At 35.7% G+C, this 17,343-nt stretch overlaps 1 protein-coding gene across 1 annotated transcript in view; it reads left to right on the top strand.

Annotated features, from left to right (window-relative positions):
- LOC145666329 (cytochrome P450 4C1-like) overlaps positions 1–17,343 on the top strand; it is an 89,166-nt gene that overhangs the window by 52,378 nt on the left and 19,445 nt on the right. The window contains exons 6-7 of the mRNA XM_081733437.1: positions 2,093–2,162; positions 11,981–12,107. Of these exons, the coding sequence (XP_081589563.1) occupies positions 2,093–2,162; positions 11,981–12,107 (197 nt within the window). The remainder of the gene's footprint in view (positions 1–2,092; positions 2,163–11,980; positions 12,108–17,343) is intronic.

Raw genomic sequence — 17,343 nt, 5'->3', positions numbered from 1 at the left:
TAGATCAGACTGTATGTACCGTTCATGACGTCATAAATGTTCGTCACTCAAATTCAGCTACCAATTGACACTCGACGATTCGCCTGTAGAGCCTCTTCAATTACAAGGAGGAGGAGCTCTGCTGTCGTACGAGGGTGCCCGCTTCTTTGTTCATCTAGTACACTCACACGGCCACCACTGAATTCTCGATATTATTTAGCGAACTGTTGTCACATTTGCGCCATACACTTGTTGCAGTTCTTTATGACTTTGACCCTTTTGTCCACAAAAAACCGAATAACAAGTCGCACCTCCTTTAGTATACCTGTATATACAAAGAGCGCAATAGCCATTTTGTGTACGTCTTATTCAGAATGTGTGAGGTGCTGGAACTTTATTCTGCTTAGTCAAGGTTTGAACTTCATCTCGGCCAAGTATGCATTAAAGAACTTTTACTTTCTGACTTCTCCTCGTATATGCAATGACTTGAAACCAACCACTAATTCATTAAATATTATTTTGTAAGCGTTAAATGGTTAACCTAACATATTTTTATTGTTTCTTATTATCTTTAAGGTGTGTGGTAAAATAAACTGACCATTTCATATTCTGAAGCTGTCTAAGACTTCCAAACTATGAGAATTCAATACTGATGTTAGTTAAATCAACAAAGATACACACTTAAATTCTTCTGTATCTTTACTTTTAATCTTTGCCGTTATATAACACAACTATCTATACCAATCTTACTTCACAAGTACAATAATCTTCTTACACAGCAATCCATATCATTATACTCTGACTTCCAATATAATCTGACTCCTATTATGTTCTACTATTTCCACATACTATATCTCTTAGCTACCGTAACAGCTTGTTTCTTACTTTTAAGCACTTTGTGCCCTATTCCCATATCCTAGAATTGAAAACGATTCTGACAAATCTATCACTTCAGGATGCCATAGATCGGGATGGAAACTGCTCTTGAGACGCTGAATCAATATGAGAAACAATTACTTACTACCTATTTGAAACCGGAAGTTATAGCAGATTTTTTATAGTTATAGCAGATTTTTATAACTTTACATGCTTCGAATCTACATGTAAAGTTATAGCAGATCTTTTTACGAGTTTTTACAGGAGATTTTTTACAGCAGATTTTTTACAGACGTTTTTCTAATCAAGATATGGATAGTAGAACTCGTATTCTTGCGACAATGAATACTTATCAAAGAACAGCTTCTTGTTATCTCTGACCATTATTGCTCTACAGATATCAATATTGAAACCAGTAGATTTCTATAACTTCCGGCTTTAGTACAGGGATAAGGATGGAGATCTTTGAGTCGCTGATTCCATTAAAGAAAACTGTTTTTCCCCCCTTTTAAAATGGATTTCCTAATAGTATATATAAACTAGACGGAGAGTAACTGCGTTTCTCTGATGGTTAACGCTCAAACCGGAAATGATTGATTATTTTATTACAAAAAGAAAAAAGAAAGTTTTTAAGGTTGTAAAACAGCATGAAGAAAATATCTGCTGTGCAATTACTATCGAAACCGAGAAGCGATAGCATTGCCGGTCGATTAAGAAACCTAACCACTTCTTATAAATCTTATAACTCTTTCAGCAAGGGAAAAAAAAAAAAAAAATAAGTATCAAATTTGTACTTAAAGCTATGCTTCGATACTTCTTCATAAAATTCGTTGCACAGGCGCAACAGTATTTTGAAACATTTATAATAGATTGATCTCGTAGTATGCAATATCAAGATGATCACTCAAATTCTTTTGATATAAAATAAAGTTCTCCTACTAGCTGGAATAAAGTTTGGTTCTTTCCGTCGTTTATAGAGTGTTAAAACTCGTAAAACGCATATTTTTACTCATGTTCGTATGACTTTCTTTTTCTTCTGATGGCTTGACAACTTCACTAATGGATTTCTTATACGCATATAACGTACTTAAAACATTTTATAATTAGTATTTTGTTAGTGAAGAGAATCAGGCTTTAAGTAACTAGTTTAAATACAAGAAAATGTATGATGATTATTTTCTATTGTACTTTCTTTAAACTTTCGTAATTGTAAAATTCTATTTATTTTTCTTCTTAGAAAGTGGCGTCGGGTACCCAGTAAAGGAACAAGAAGGAAGAAAGGACCATATACCAACATTAATTGGAAAGTAAGTATTTTGGTTTCCATAAAATACTAGCTGAAATATCCGTTCTCGCACGGGGAGAGTAGGTGTTGTATAGATCATACAATATTCATGCATTTGCATATTAAATTTTTTAGTTTATTTATATATATGATAATATTTCTATTTTGCATATCAATATTTTAATTATATATATTTCAATAAAGAGTTAATTGTGCAAGCAGTATTTAGATAGCTTATGTTGATATTGATTACTCTATCATAGCTGCGGTATAAATGGAATAATGAAGAGTTACTATTGCATATATTTATGTTATTAAAACGTATGAAGCTTCAAAATCACACATAAAGTCGCAGCATAGGAGCTGAGCTTGAACGTTAAAAAAAGTTTAAAGACAGAGTTCTTTGTTCCTACGGTAGTTGAACACTTGCACAGAGCAGCGTTACTAACCGTAATAAGCAGCTAATGGGTGTTTGCTTCTGCATTCAGTATACTGAGTTGACTAGAGAATATAGTCGCTAAAAACTACAATGGGAGGATACGATGAAAGGAGTACTTTGGCAGGAGCCTTCATGTTGCATACAACTTATGTTAAAAACGTTCAAGAAAGTTCAGGGCAAGTGCGATAATACAGAGAACAATGATTTTTCTGCGACTTGACCATTTTTAGCATCTTGGAAGGGGATAGCATCACTCAGCAGCTATGTCAACCGTCAAGAAAAATGAGCCTAGAATTTTGAACAAGGCTGGTTTGAAAACGAGAGAGAAGTAGTCATTACTCTCAGATGCCTTCACTCCTGCCATGAAAATAAGCTTCCACAAGTAATTCTTTATATTTGTACAAATTTTCTTCAGCCTGTCATCAGAATATGTAGCATAGGTTAATTCGTATCTCGTAGTATATTTATTGTTTATAAAACAAGGCTTATTTCAAATTGTGGTTGTATCTCCGGCAGTCTCCTCAGGGAGGATGCGTGTTACTCGTAACAGCAAAAGATGGCCGTCGCTAGCAGAGGATGTTTTGTGTGAAAAATCAACACAACCATAGTAAAATCCTTTAAATATATTGAAATATAAGATGACTGCTTTTCAGATCTTAAATATGTTTGTAAATATGTATATACTTGGTTTTAGCATAGTATTTTACATCGAAACATCAAAATTTTCACAAATAATGCACGATAACAAATATTCATGCAGGTGGAAAACCTTTGTAAAAGCGCCACCAGAGGGAAGCACCTGTTGGCACAAGTGAAGGACCCAACAGGTAGTTAAAAATGCAGGTGCATTATACGTGTTTTATCGTTGATTTCTGTGGTTTAATCAAAATTTAATACAATGTGACATATATCCATCGAAAGCATGAAATTATGTGTGAACAGTGATAGTGATGAAAATGTTAACAAATCCCTCATAAGCGTCCATGCAGTTCAAAGACCTGTGGTTTCAACCCTCTTCATCTCGAGCACTCTCCGTCATAAGATTTCATCGAGCTTCGAGGCGAACCCAAGAAGAAGTGAACAGCAAGGGTTTGTTTTAAAACAAGGACTGGGGTGAAGAGAGCTAATTCGGCTCTTAGTCGTGAAGCAGTTGACTTCGAATCTGCGTGTAAGCTTCGAACTGCGCGCTCTGCCTGGTTAATACAGTCTACATGTACTGTGTCTGTTTATAGAAACGAAGTGACAAATTAACGTTTTCTTCATTGTACGAGTTTGTTAGTGTTGGTAGCCGGTGTGCTAAAACTATAACACATATAAATTATATAAAAATTTCGTGAAAAGCAAACCATTTCTTCTGCAATAACAGTGCAAATTTCAACGAAACGAAATGGTCACGGAATATTGCGTGTAGGTGATCAACACCGAGAACATTCACGTTAGTGATTCCGTTTCGTTATCGTGCTAAGTGTCATCTTCCTTTTTCCTATAAAGGGGATGAAATTAGTTAGACGGAATATAGTCACTATACACCTGGCTGGATCGCGATAGACAGGGAATTTCGCGAGCTTCTGAAATTTCACTCATGAAGAAGACATGCACAACAGTTAAAATTTGGGATCGCAACCACATTCCCAATCTAAAGTCTCTTACTGCTAGAAGGACTTGCTATTTGCAATAAGATGACAAACTAGTAGTGTTTCTTCTAGAACTTTGTGACAATAAGAACTTCAATCAACAAGGTGACTCTCTCATCAATGGGAAGAGATGAGATCTCCGAGGGAGCACCATAGCTTGGATCAACTCCAGTGAAGATTTGGAAATCAGAGAGGGACCGGAAATTGCGTCTGGGGAATTTGAAAAAGAAGAGTGCACGAACGGGTCTAGGTCAAAACCCCCACACTCAAGAAATGTCAAAACGCCCACACGATCGGTCATAACTCCCACACAAATGGACAAATACCCCAAACGCACGAATGGTCAAAACCCCCACAGCCAGAACTCCCACACTCAATAAATGTCAAAACGCCCACACGATCGGTCATAACCCCCACACAAATGGACAAATCCCCCAAACGCACGAACGGTCAAAACCCCCACAGCCAAAACCCCCACACTCAAGAAATGTCAAAACCCCCACACGATCGGTCAAAACTGCCACACAAATGGACAAAACTCCCACACATAGCAACGGTCACAATCTCCACATAAATGGACAAAACCCCCACACAAATGGACAAAACCTCCACACAATCGGACAAATCCCCCACACTCTGAAAATACCGTGATTGCACGTCTTTGTTGCGGCTCTTTACGACGCCCACTTTAGTGTTTCTGTCATTACAAAAAGTGGAATAAAAAATGTTACTAAAAAGTACAAGGGCAAGACATACAATCAGGATCATTTCAGAGTGTGGGAGATTTGACCGATTGTGTGGGAGTTTTGTCCATTTGTCTGGGGGTTTTGTCCATTTATGTGGAGATTGTGACCGTTGCTATGTGTGGCTGTTTTGTCCATTTGTGTGGGAGTTATGACCGTTGGAGGTTATGACCGATTACCAGTGTGGGGGTTTTGGCTGTGGGGGTTATGACCGTTCGTGTATTTGGGAGATTTGTCCATTTGTGTGGGGGTTATGACCGATCGTGTGGGCGTTTTGACATTTCTTGAGTGTGGGGGTTTTGGCTGTGGGGGTTATGACCGTTCGTGTGTTTGGGAGATTGTCCATTTGTGTGGGGGTTATGACCGTTTGTGTGGGCGTTTTGACATTTCTTGAGTGTGGCTGTTTTGGCTGTGGGGGATTTGACCGGTTCCCGCACGAACATACAAAAATCTTAAAAGGCCTATATAAATATTGAAGTGTGTGAAAATTAATATATATATATATATATATATATATATATATATATATATATATATATATATATATATATATATATATATGTGTGTGTGTGTGTGTGTGTGTAAGGGCCTGGTTCGTATCTAAGTTAATCTTCAAAATAATTCAACGCGTTTTAACACTTTCGTAACTGGTTTTTAATATTTGACCATGCGAAGTGTACATAATTAACTTTTTGGCACACCCAACAAAATATCTAGACCTTTATACACACACTTATTTACTCGTCAAGATGTGTACGTACATTTACCTTTATTTATGTCGTTGCTATAGTAACAACAACTCTTATTTTAGTTAGCGATTACACAAATAATATCTCGAAATCTCTATATGTCTTTCTTTTCTTTATACGTAATATTGCTCAAATAATTCGCCTCTGATCCCTTTCTGTAAATAGGCACAGATTGGTTACATACAACGTTATCGTTATATATATATATATATATATATATATATATATATATATATATATATATATATATAAAGTATATCGCTCTTTCCGCGTGTGCAATATTAAAATCTTCTGATCCAATGGAAGTTGTGTTACATTCTTCACGAGGAGTTCCTCTCAGGTATGTGTCACGATTCTATGTAACATGTTTTCTTTCTAGCTGCTCGAAGATGCAGAAAGCCATCATGGCATGATTACAGCTAAAATACGTGCTAGTTGTGTGAGTGGTATTATTGGTACACAAAATCTGAAGTAAAACCACACAGTGCCTGAAATCAAGAGTCTCTTTGCATTCTATTAAAATAAAATAACTTCATTTTGTTCAGATAATTAACTTATCATTTTTGCTCTACCGCATTTATTTACATACTTCATGTCATTTCATATTAGTTTAAGATAGAATCTCATTTGCACATGATTTCTTATGCATATTGTGTCAGCCTTCAGCCATACAGATCACTCTCTTATTATTTACAAAAGGCAGCCCCCCTCTACCTCTCCCCCGTTTTACACAGTGTGTTAAAATTGTTTGAACTCCTTTCCTCCTTAGGATAAACATTTCAGTGAAAGTGCAATGACAAATCCCCTATTTTGGCAAAAAATTTTGAGCTCCCCATTCCCTTTAGGATACACTTTTTAATCAGAATTGTAGTGACAATCTCAATCTGTGCCGTAGAGCGCTTTGTGGGATATAAGAGAACCACAAGCACAATTTAAGTATAAACAGTCTGAAATCAAATTACGAATGTTTACTAATGTTTATTTATGAATGAACAAATATTTAAAACCTAATTTTGAACACTTCTGATATAAGTTAAAGGACATTTTCCGTTTTTTACTTCATCTCTGAAATAATAAAAAAAAAAAACAAATATTTTTTCCTGATTTTGTACCGGAGCGTCGTTTCTTCCGCAAAATCTACGCCAGAGCCTCACTCCACACCGCTCAGTTTCTAGTGCAAATCTACCGTTTATGAAAGTGACATAATTTTGACTTTGAGTTATACAGGTACAGTTCCAGAATTCCTTTCAACATAGGAATATGGCGCACACAAGAACAATAGATGGTAGGACTTCTGCTCTTGCAAATGTTGACAGAAAATTTTGTATATTCTCAAAACTATTTTCGTGAGAAATTACAAGAAATATCGTACATTGTTCGTTACTCGGCTAAATGTCAAATATACCACGTAAATCTATACTCGTAGCAAAAAGTAACTAGTAATACACACTCTCACTGTGAATTACGAGATGTTTCTGAAACTTTAGAAAGGTGTTGACCTTGGAGATTGTATTACAGAGGATTAAGAGGCTGTGCTGTAATGACTAGAGTTAGAACAATGTCGGAATTCAAGTGGTGAATAAAGAATGTTATCCGGATCACTAATCCTTTGCTCTTAAAAAAATAAAGTATGGGGATGAAATAATATGCTAACATTGGTAGATAAATTGAATTGTTTTAACACATTTTTTTTTTTTTTTGGTGTACAAGCTTGTCCCCACCTCCTTCCTAAGCATACTACAGATTCTCACAACTCATACTGGGCCGTTATCTTCTCACTTCATAGGCACCATAGTACCTTTACAAAGAAAGAGAAATGGTAAACTCGTAGCAGTAAGCCCCACAAGATTTTTTCCAAAGGGGGAAAAAGACCAATATGCAGGCGAAGTTGCGAATACATGATTCATGTAATATTTCATGCAAAACAGTTATTATTTACGCACATTGCATAACTTTATTTGCTGCAGTAAAAATATTGAATAATGTAGTGGATGAATAAACAAATCTAATATGTTTTGGCATATATTTGGAGGGCAAACATCCCATCTTTTCCCCGCTGTGGGAGCCCATGCTTCAGGGAATTGAGTGTACAACGTCCTAGTTTCACCAAAATCGATTAACAAACCTCAAACCAAAAGACATACTCAGAGCCAGAGAGTGATTTATCAGTTACTATGTTATATAAAACACATTATAACATGCCTATCCCTTACATGACAACAACAATTAAGGGCCGCAGTGGCTCAGTGGTAGAGGTCTCATCTCTGGAGCATGGGATACCTGGTTCGATTTTGGTTCCCGCTAAGTAGTCTTTGTGATGGACAAACACTGCGTGCTCGGATTTTTGGGGATTCTCCCGCTTCGTCTCATTTTCTCCATTCCATTATGATCATCCATCTCGTTATCACCATCTCACTTAACTTCGGTGCATACCATGGGACGCTAAATTAAAAAAAAAAAAAAAAGACATGAATGTTATCATAAAATTTAAACAACCAGCACAATGTATGCTTTCCTTTTATCAAAACAATGAGTTACAAAACTTGGTTTTGCGTGCCCGAATACGAACCTCTGAAACAAGCAGCATCAGGTTTGATTTTTATAGCAAAGATACCTTATTTCAGCTGTAATTCAAATTCTGGACAGGGTGCCCGAGAAGTTAATCACCATTTCTAGAAAGGAACACATGAATTCAAATAAAGTGTTTATATCAAAGAAGACACTTAAGCCAATGAAATCACAGCAGTTCGACATGGCCACCCTCCCTATCCAAGCACAGTTGCTATCTCTCCGCGGTGCACCTGAACACCCGCTGCAACATTGCTAGGGTAATCGTAGGTACCGATGCCGAAATGCGTTCACGCAGGTGCTCCAAATCCTTAATTTTCTATTGTACATCTGAAGATTATTATTATTATCTATTCTATTTAGTATAATAGTTTATTAGGATCATGCAAGTGAGACTTAAAATATGTTGTCAGTACGTTCATGCGTACGACTGTTAGTCTACACGATGCCTCTTGAACAGGTGCATATACAGATCTTTTTGTTTGGAGCGATCCAATCTTTTGGGGGGTAGGGTGGATATTACTAGAAGACACTATTAGGTCCATATCCACGGGGGGCTAGGGGGCCGCTCCCCTAAATTTTCACTGGCCACCCCTACAATTTTCATGGTAAACTTGCATATGAACTATAATATGGTTGAGTCGCCCCCCTAACTTTTAGCGCCCCCCTACATTTTTGGGCTAGCTACAGGCCTGGACACCATGTCTATGCAGTATTTAATCGATGTAATTCTGCACCCGAAAAGACAATAAGTAGTTGCTAAGTACTATTACATATTGTTAACATGTGGAAAATTTCATAAGTTACTGCTCCTAAATGTTATTTATGCAGTATCATCCATTTATAACATTAGGCTTATTTTTTTAGGCCTAACACCACCTAAACCTTATCCTATATAAATAATGTGTATCAAATAATTTAACACCAATTAGGAAATACTACACATGCACTTTAATACCATTTTGTATTCCCACGTAAACTGACATAAATTATTATTCTTATATAAAATTTAGACATAAGAACCAAATAGCCTTCATTTTATAACGCTGCAAAATTTATCAAAAGCACAATACATTAAAGAATAGTATATATCATTCTTTTTCTTCTTTTAACAATAATTTTACATTGCCATGAACTGATACCTATTACTGCAATATCTTCCAACATCTTCCCCCGGCCTCAAAAAAACATAATCCACCTTAATTCTTCCTTGGAAATCGAACGCCAACTTTTTCATTACTTTCGTTCTTATTCTGCCATCACCTTACAAATGCTAATAATTCGGAGTACGAAGCGTTTTCTGCCAACGGTGCTCCCTCTAAACTTCTGTGCACACAGCTTCTCTTGAACGCTAAGTTCCTTCTAAACTTCTGAGCATCTAGCTCCTATTGAGCTCCCTTAAGACAACTGAGCGCTAAGCCCCCTTAAAGCAACTGAGCATTAAGCTCCTTTCGAGCACTAAGTTCCCTTAGAACAACTGAGCACTAAGTTCCTCTGAAGCACTGAGCTTTCTCTATCTTCTGAGCATCCAGCTCCTTTTGAGCACTGAGCTCCCTTAAAACAACTGAGCACTTATAATTCCACTTCTAGACCAAATTTCTATGCTCTAAATCTTCCTTATTACACATAGATAAAAAATTGAAACATCCGACATTATGAACTACATTATTTACACATCCGGCTTCCCTAACAACGTAACGGTTATTCGCATATTAGCGAGCACATTCCGCCCAAGCATATTTTCCAACATCTATATTCCCAGAAAAAATAATAGAACTAGAATGTTCTTACAAGAAAAGGAAGGGTACAGATGAAGAGTAAAATCGAATTTTTAGGCCACATCAATCATTTCCGTGCTAAACAAGTATATTTTTACTAAGAAAGTATACCGAATTACGCAGCTCCTCCGTGGCTAAGAGGTTAGCGTACGCGCCTTTGGCGTGGGAGCCCCGGGTTCGATTCACGGCGGGAGCTCATGTGATTCGGATTCCACGTTAATCAGTGAGTCCACGTATCATATAGCCTTGCTGCTGAACGGGACATTAAACTCAAAATCAACTCATTATACCGAATTACGAAGTTTCGGGGGTAGTTAACCCCCGGCGTTGGTTCATCTCTGCTTTTGAATGAAAGAGAATTTTTGAATTTTGTTTTTTGCAATAGATAGCTAGAGTGATTTTCTAGGCTGGGTTCGTGAATGGAGTCAATCTGTTAAGATCCTAACGGGTAGCGATGACTCTATCCATCCATTACTCCATACGATAACTCTTGAACGAAAGAATTTTTTTTTTTTTATTTTTTAAAATTGGCTTTTTGCATTAGACAGCTAGAGCTATTATCTCATTCGAGATACTTAATGAGGTCAATCCGTTAACATTTTGACGTGTAACGGTGACTGAGATATCTCCATTACTCCAGACAATAACGCTTGAACGAGAGTGAACTTTTGAATACGGTTTTCTGCTAGAATAGATAGCTAGAGCAATTATTTCGGCTGAGTTTGTTAATGAAGTCAATCTGTTAACATCTTAACGGGTAACGGTGACTCTCATTCCATCCATTACTCCATACAATAACTCTTGAACGAAAGCGATTTTTAAAAATACTATTCTATGCAATAGATAGCTAGAGCGATTATTCGGCTCAATTTGTTAATGGAGCCAATCCGTTAACATTTTAACGAGTATTGGTGACTGATACCTCCATTACTCTATACGATAACGCTTGGACAAAAATGAACTTTTGAATACTGTTTGTTGCAATAGATAGAATTACAACGATTATTTCAGTCGAGTTAGTTAATGGCATTTAAACAGGTTAGTTAGTCGAGTTAGTCGGATATCGGTGACTGAGGCCCCTTCATTACTCCACACGATAACTCCTGAACGAAAGCAAATTTTTGAATATCATTACCTGCAATAGATAACTCGAGTGATTATATCAATCGAATTAGTTAATTGAGTCAATCCGTTAGCATTTTAACGGGTAACGGTGACTGAGATACTTCCGTTACTCCACACAATAACACTTGAACGAAAGTGAATTTTTTAAGTACCGTACTGTTTTCCGCAATAGTTACTAGAGCGATGATCTTGGCTCAGCAAGTTAATAGAGTCAATTACATGTAACAGGGACTTTAAAAGTTCCATATCCATATCCATATCCCATCTACAAATTTTAAAACAAATTTAGTAGAAGCTACAAATCACTCCATTAAATGATAGGAAGCATCCCCCAGCGGTTGACATCTATCGGGCAAAATTCAAACTTTTAGTGTGTGTGTGTGTGTGTGTGTGTGTGTGTGTGTGTGTGATCCTTCTTACTGTCTACCAAAAGTTCATTCCTTTCAACTTTCTTCTACTGTATAGGGTTCTGATTATGTTACTCTCTATTTAGTGCAATAGGGAAGTTACTTTGTTAAAGCCTAATAACAATTTTAATAAAATGAAATTCCGACATACTCATAAATTTATCTATTTTTTATATGTTGTAAACCCTTCCCTTGTAAATGATTATTATTTTAAATTTGATCTACATTAAAACTCTTAAATGCGAAATATGTTGATATGACAATTTTTTTTTCTTCACAAATACGATAATAATATTTCTTTTCAGTTTTGCGTAAGTTACCTTCTATTCCAAAAAACATTTACAGTAGTCAAAATATCACCACCACCCCTACTGAGCCTTCTTTTCATATTTTTCAGGGTTGAAGAAATAATGATGGACCGAATGGTGAAGCCATGGCTCCTTCCAAACTTCATTTTCAATCTGACTGCGAATGGAAGACGCCAAGCAGAATATTTAAAGTTGATTGATGAATTTTTGATGAAGGTAAACATCCAATTTATTATAATGAAATCTACTCTTTTTAATTTATTACTTTTCCCGAATAAGTTAATCTATACATGTTTTCTCGCATTCTTCTTCTTCTCCTTATTATTATTATTATTATTATTATTATTATTATTATTATTATTATTATTATTATTATTGAAATTGTAAACATGCTCGTAGATATTTGTACTGCGGTAACTTGCACTGTTAGATTCATTCTCACTGGTTATTCTTATACACAATAACACACTGAGCAAGGCTATGTGATAATATGTAAAAAACAGTATCACGTAACAGTTTCAACACAATAACTGTGTCTTCATCAGACTTCCACTCCAGAGAAGGAGTGGAAGTCTGATGAAGACACAGTTATTGTGTTGAAACTGTTACGTGATACTGTTTTTTACATATTATCACATAGCCTTGCTCAGTGTGTTATTGTGTATTAGTACAAAATGGAAACAAGGCCTGGTAGAATAGTTTGGTTATTCTTATAGAACTTTCTTTACTGTAACAATATTTACGAGTATTATGTCAATAACTGAACTCTTAAATTTATTTATGCTATATATTTAGTTGAGTAAAGCTGGTCATTCACAAAAGATACGAGTATATTGGTATTCACATAACTTTAAAATGATAGCACTTCTTTCAAAAACCGTTTGAACCAGTAAATTACTACCCGTGCACTTAGTATTTAGTTATTTACTTGTTTGTTTATCCTTATTAATATAATTCTTGAGACACGAATTGCACTCTGTGGCAATGTCACATATAAGGAACAATAGAGAACATCTGCCAATTCATCAAAAAGTTGCATCAATTCTTTCCAGATGACAGTCTAAGACGATAGACGTAGCCACTAGCATCACTTATTACTGTGGCAACTGTTCGATGGATTTGTAGAGCAAAGCTAATGGTTTCAAGTTAATCTGCGACGTTACTACACAGTGAAATTTTGATTCCATATAGCGGCTGAAGGAGGCTTCGGAGAGTATACCATCATATAACGTTTTCACTTTACTTTGACCTAAGGAATAGTGTTCTGTGGTCCGTGGGCACCATTTTTAGAACACCTGATATCTCTCTCTCTCTCTCTCTCTCTCTCTCTCTCTCTCTCTCTATATATATATATATATATATATATATATATGGTGAGGAAAGTCAAAGATTTTAGGAGGTGATAGGGGAGGTCATTAAGCAAAAATGCTTATGTGAACATAGGGTCTATCCCCCCTCGTTCTGGAGATAGGGCCGGGAGTAACTTTTTGCCTCTTGCACTTGCCGATTTTCGTTTGAAACATTCTAGCACACCCTATAGTTGGGATTATGTTACATATTATACCTCGTTTGATAGCTAATGAAACAGGCTTGCAGATGATATACAGTTTGTCCCAGTACTGCATACAAGAGAGAAGTTACGGAGGGATTTTTTTCGAATTTCCCTATAAAATTCACTTTTCAAATAATTTTGCACTGTTCTTGAGAGGAAACACTGTCGCAAGAGGAACAGTATCTATACATTGTTCAGCGTAAGCTCTAAACTCCGATAAACAAAATATTTGTATCCTTCCGCTTGTCACAAATACGATTGGGTAGTGATGTATCACTCCCACGGGGAGGAGCAAATTATACACGTGCATTTTGACAATACTGTCTAGTGTTGTCCAGATACTTACAGCAGCAGCAGAAAAGAAAGAAAAGAAACTCGAAAGATTAAAAAAAAAAAAAAAGAAAGTATTTGAATTTCGCTCGTAAACAATGGTTGCTTAGTGAGTAAAGGTTTGCGTTGTTGGTGTTTCACGACAACACTCGCGGAGCCGGGATTCGTGCCAGCCATCTTTCAGACTTTAAAAGCAGAACACAAGTCCACAGTTGAGTTAGCGCCATAATTACTGCGCATGCTTAGTGTTTATTTCTATTGTTTCATTAGCAACAGTCGATTGCAGTATTATTAGATAATCCGTATTATATTTTTGTCATTTATAATAATATAGCAGTTTTGTATGAAGCTTCATAGTAAAAGTAATAATGCAATCACATGAACTATTTTGCGGAGGAGTACAAGCGTCGGTAGAACAACAGCAAATCAACGAGATTTAGTTTCACGTGGCTTTGTTTATCACAGTTTAGAGCTTACGCCGAACAATGTATAATTAGGCGAAAATTATACTGTATACCAAAGATTCAGGTGAGGTGTCGTTTTTAGCTTTATTAGAAGCCGAAAAAAATCTTCCTAACTCCTTACTCTAATAACATAACAATGTTCCAGCTTTTTATAGATAACAATGGTTACGAATATTAATAAATACGAATATACGAATATTAATGTTTTTATGCAAAATTGGAAGTACAATACTATTCCCTAACATACGAGAGCTCTACATTTCTATGAGGGAACACTAATAACAATTCTGGACAACAACAACAGATGGTAGTGAAAAAAAAATCACTTGAATTAGTTTTCGTACAACATACTACACCAGAATGTTCATTGCAATAGAATTGTCAAAATCATAAATAATTACTTCTAATGCACACGAACATTTTGTTTGTCTTACGTACACCCAAGAGAGACGTTGCCACTGTTATGCTCAATTTTCTCGAAATGTTTTTGGAGCTTTTCTGTTGTAAGTGGCGCACCAAAGTTTTTAGCTTGAAGGGATCCTTTGTTAGTTTCTGTCTCGCGTGTGCAAGTGATAGCAGGAGTTTCGGTACCGGGCAAAGTGCTTGTATTAGTGATGGGCAAAACGATTCACCTCTCAGATTCGTTGTTCAGTAGTTCGCTCACTAAAATGAATCGGTTCATTTGAACGGCTCAATGACTCACTTATATTTTTACAATCGGGAGAGGCTGAGGTTAAAACATAAATTCGTATTATCAGACCAAATACAATTAACAGATGTCATGTACAAAAAAGTATAATTCTAATGCAAAATCATGAACAATTTGGATTAAATAAAAGTACCTATTAATAATATATCTAAAAATACAACACGAAAGCAATATATATATAAGATACGAGCCCGCTTATTTTTAGTGAAGAGTCTACATTCCAAGTTTAATATTTCTAATTTCACAGCAACGTGAGAAACATTTTTTTTTACTTTAAAATAGAGTTGCAAAAAAGCCGGCTTTTTTGAATCGATGGTTTTTTTCACATAAAAGGCCGGCTTTTTTGAAAAAAAAAAACGAGAATTTTGGAAATTTTGGCTTTTTTCATTTTCATGATTTTTCTATCTAAATAACTTTCTTATAGTATATTCTATAGTTAGATAAGAATTCCATGACCTAAATGCCATATTTCACTCTGAAATTCACCATCAAGATGGATGGAGCACATGTTTTACGAATTAAAGCTAACGTGAAGAATGTAGTATTTGAGGGCAATTTTAGAGACTATTTAACTTTATTTTAACTTTTGAGTTACCGACATCTTTTTTCTTCTCTAGATCATTTTAGTTTGTCATCCGTGTTTCATTTCTAAGAGCTTTTAGTACTCTAGCTACTAGCGCAGAAGTTAAACTTGCCCGTTTTTCTATTTATCCGTCAAAGCGTACGTTTTTCAATATGTCCGTCAAGCCGTACTTCCACATTTCTGTTATACTGTAGCTGTGAAGTGATTTACCAATAATTTTCCGGACACAACCTTGAATACCAATTTATACAAATAATCAGTAGCGGATTTAGAAAAGTACTTTAGGAGGGTTTTTTCTGATTGTTTCGTTTCCTAAAAAGTCCTAATTTTATTTGGGAGGTGCTTGAAGTTTATGAGTACAGGCATAACTAATATTTCGTTTCGTTTATATGTTTAGCAATAATCATCCGGATACAACCTTAAAAATCATTTTATACTGAGAATCAGTGGCGGATTTAGAAAAGTATTTTGGGAAGGGTTTCTCTTACTAATGTTTAGTTTTTCTAAACATTCGTAATTTTTATTTGACGGGAGCTTAAAGTTTATGAGTAAAGGCATAACTAATAGATATTTCGTTTGTTGCAGACATTCCGTAACTTTGGGGAACGGGCTTCAATCCGAAAGACCGCCCCCCTAACCTTCGCAAAACCGTCACTGCTGGTAATTAGTAATAATAACGATTTAAAAACAATAAGAAAGGAAGTCGGCCAACTCACAGTACACGCACTATTTCTGCATTCACAGATGGAATGAAGAAACACTTTGTCAGAATGGTCGAATGCTGGTTGAATCCCGGACTTCCCGATAGAAGCGCAAAAGCTAATCATTCAGTCATGTTTGTTATGCAGTTGTATTTAGCTTAACTTAAATATATTTCGTAGTCCTTTTTTTGGGTGGGGGTGGGGGGGGAGTTCCGTAATGATATGTTGAATCCCTTTTGTTAAAAATTCAGAAAACTTGAGGATTGGGTAAACCGTGATGGTGGTTATATAAAACTTAACTGTAGAATTTCAAGAATATACAGAACCAAAAGCTCTAGATGTGCAGCCTTTAAGTGTATCATATAAATCTAAGTATTTCTCTTATGTTTTATTTTAATTTTATTTTGTTTCAAAAAGAGGGTATGGAATATTTTGAAGTAAAAATACTACATACTATTTTGCTAGTTATTTGTGTATTTTTTTAAAAGAAGTGTTTACTTTTAGGGTTGGCTGGTTTACACCAACCTTTTTTTTTTTTAATAACTGGTTAATTAAAAAAAATAAAAAGAATGAAAAATGCGAATCGTGTGAACTTCATGGTGATGTTTCCAGATATCAAACCACCTACAATAGTTTTATTTCCCTTTCACCTTTTAATCAAGGTGACCCATGTTCAATTCTCGGTCGAACCACAACCCTTTTTTCATGCGTAAACCAAGTAGCGGTTCGGATGTCAGTTTAAGCGAAAGTCTTCTCCTTGATAACCTCGATATTTCGTAAGGATGTTAAGCCTAAACATACGAAACGAAACCAAATTGTATATTTCTGCATGCCTAAATGCCTGTTGTTTTATAAAGAAGCCAAGATTGCTTAAATATGTTGATAGAAATTGGCAAAATTTATCGATATCCTACGTAGCTTCCAACATTAGCTTGGATTGGACTTTCAACGATATCTACGTACTAAATTTGTAATTTAATATCTCAGTTTTAGCGTACTGATTATGATACGTTGACCTTTAAATTTTACATGCAAAGCAATAACCGGATTTTTTCGTTATTGTCTTACATTTCAAGTAATGACGGGATTTTCCCGATGGCTAGGGCGGGAGAT

The sequence above is a fragment of the Thermobia domestica genome, chromosome 1 (assembly GCF_964235325.1).
Source record: "Thermobia domestica chromosome 1, izTheDome1.hap1.1, whole genome shotgun sequence".
Taxonomy (NCBI): Eukaryota; Metazoa; Arthropoda; class Insecta; order Zygentoma; family Lepismatidae; genus Thermobia; species Thermobia domestica.
Note: the sequence above shows the minus strand (reverse complement) of the source record. Positions and strands in the feature narration are given on the sequence as shown.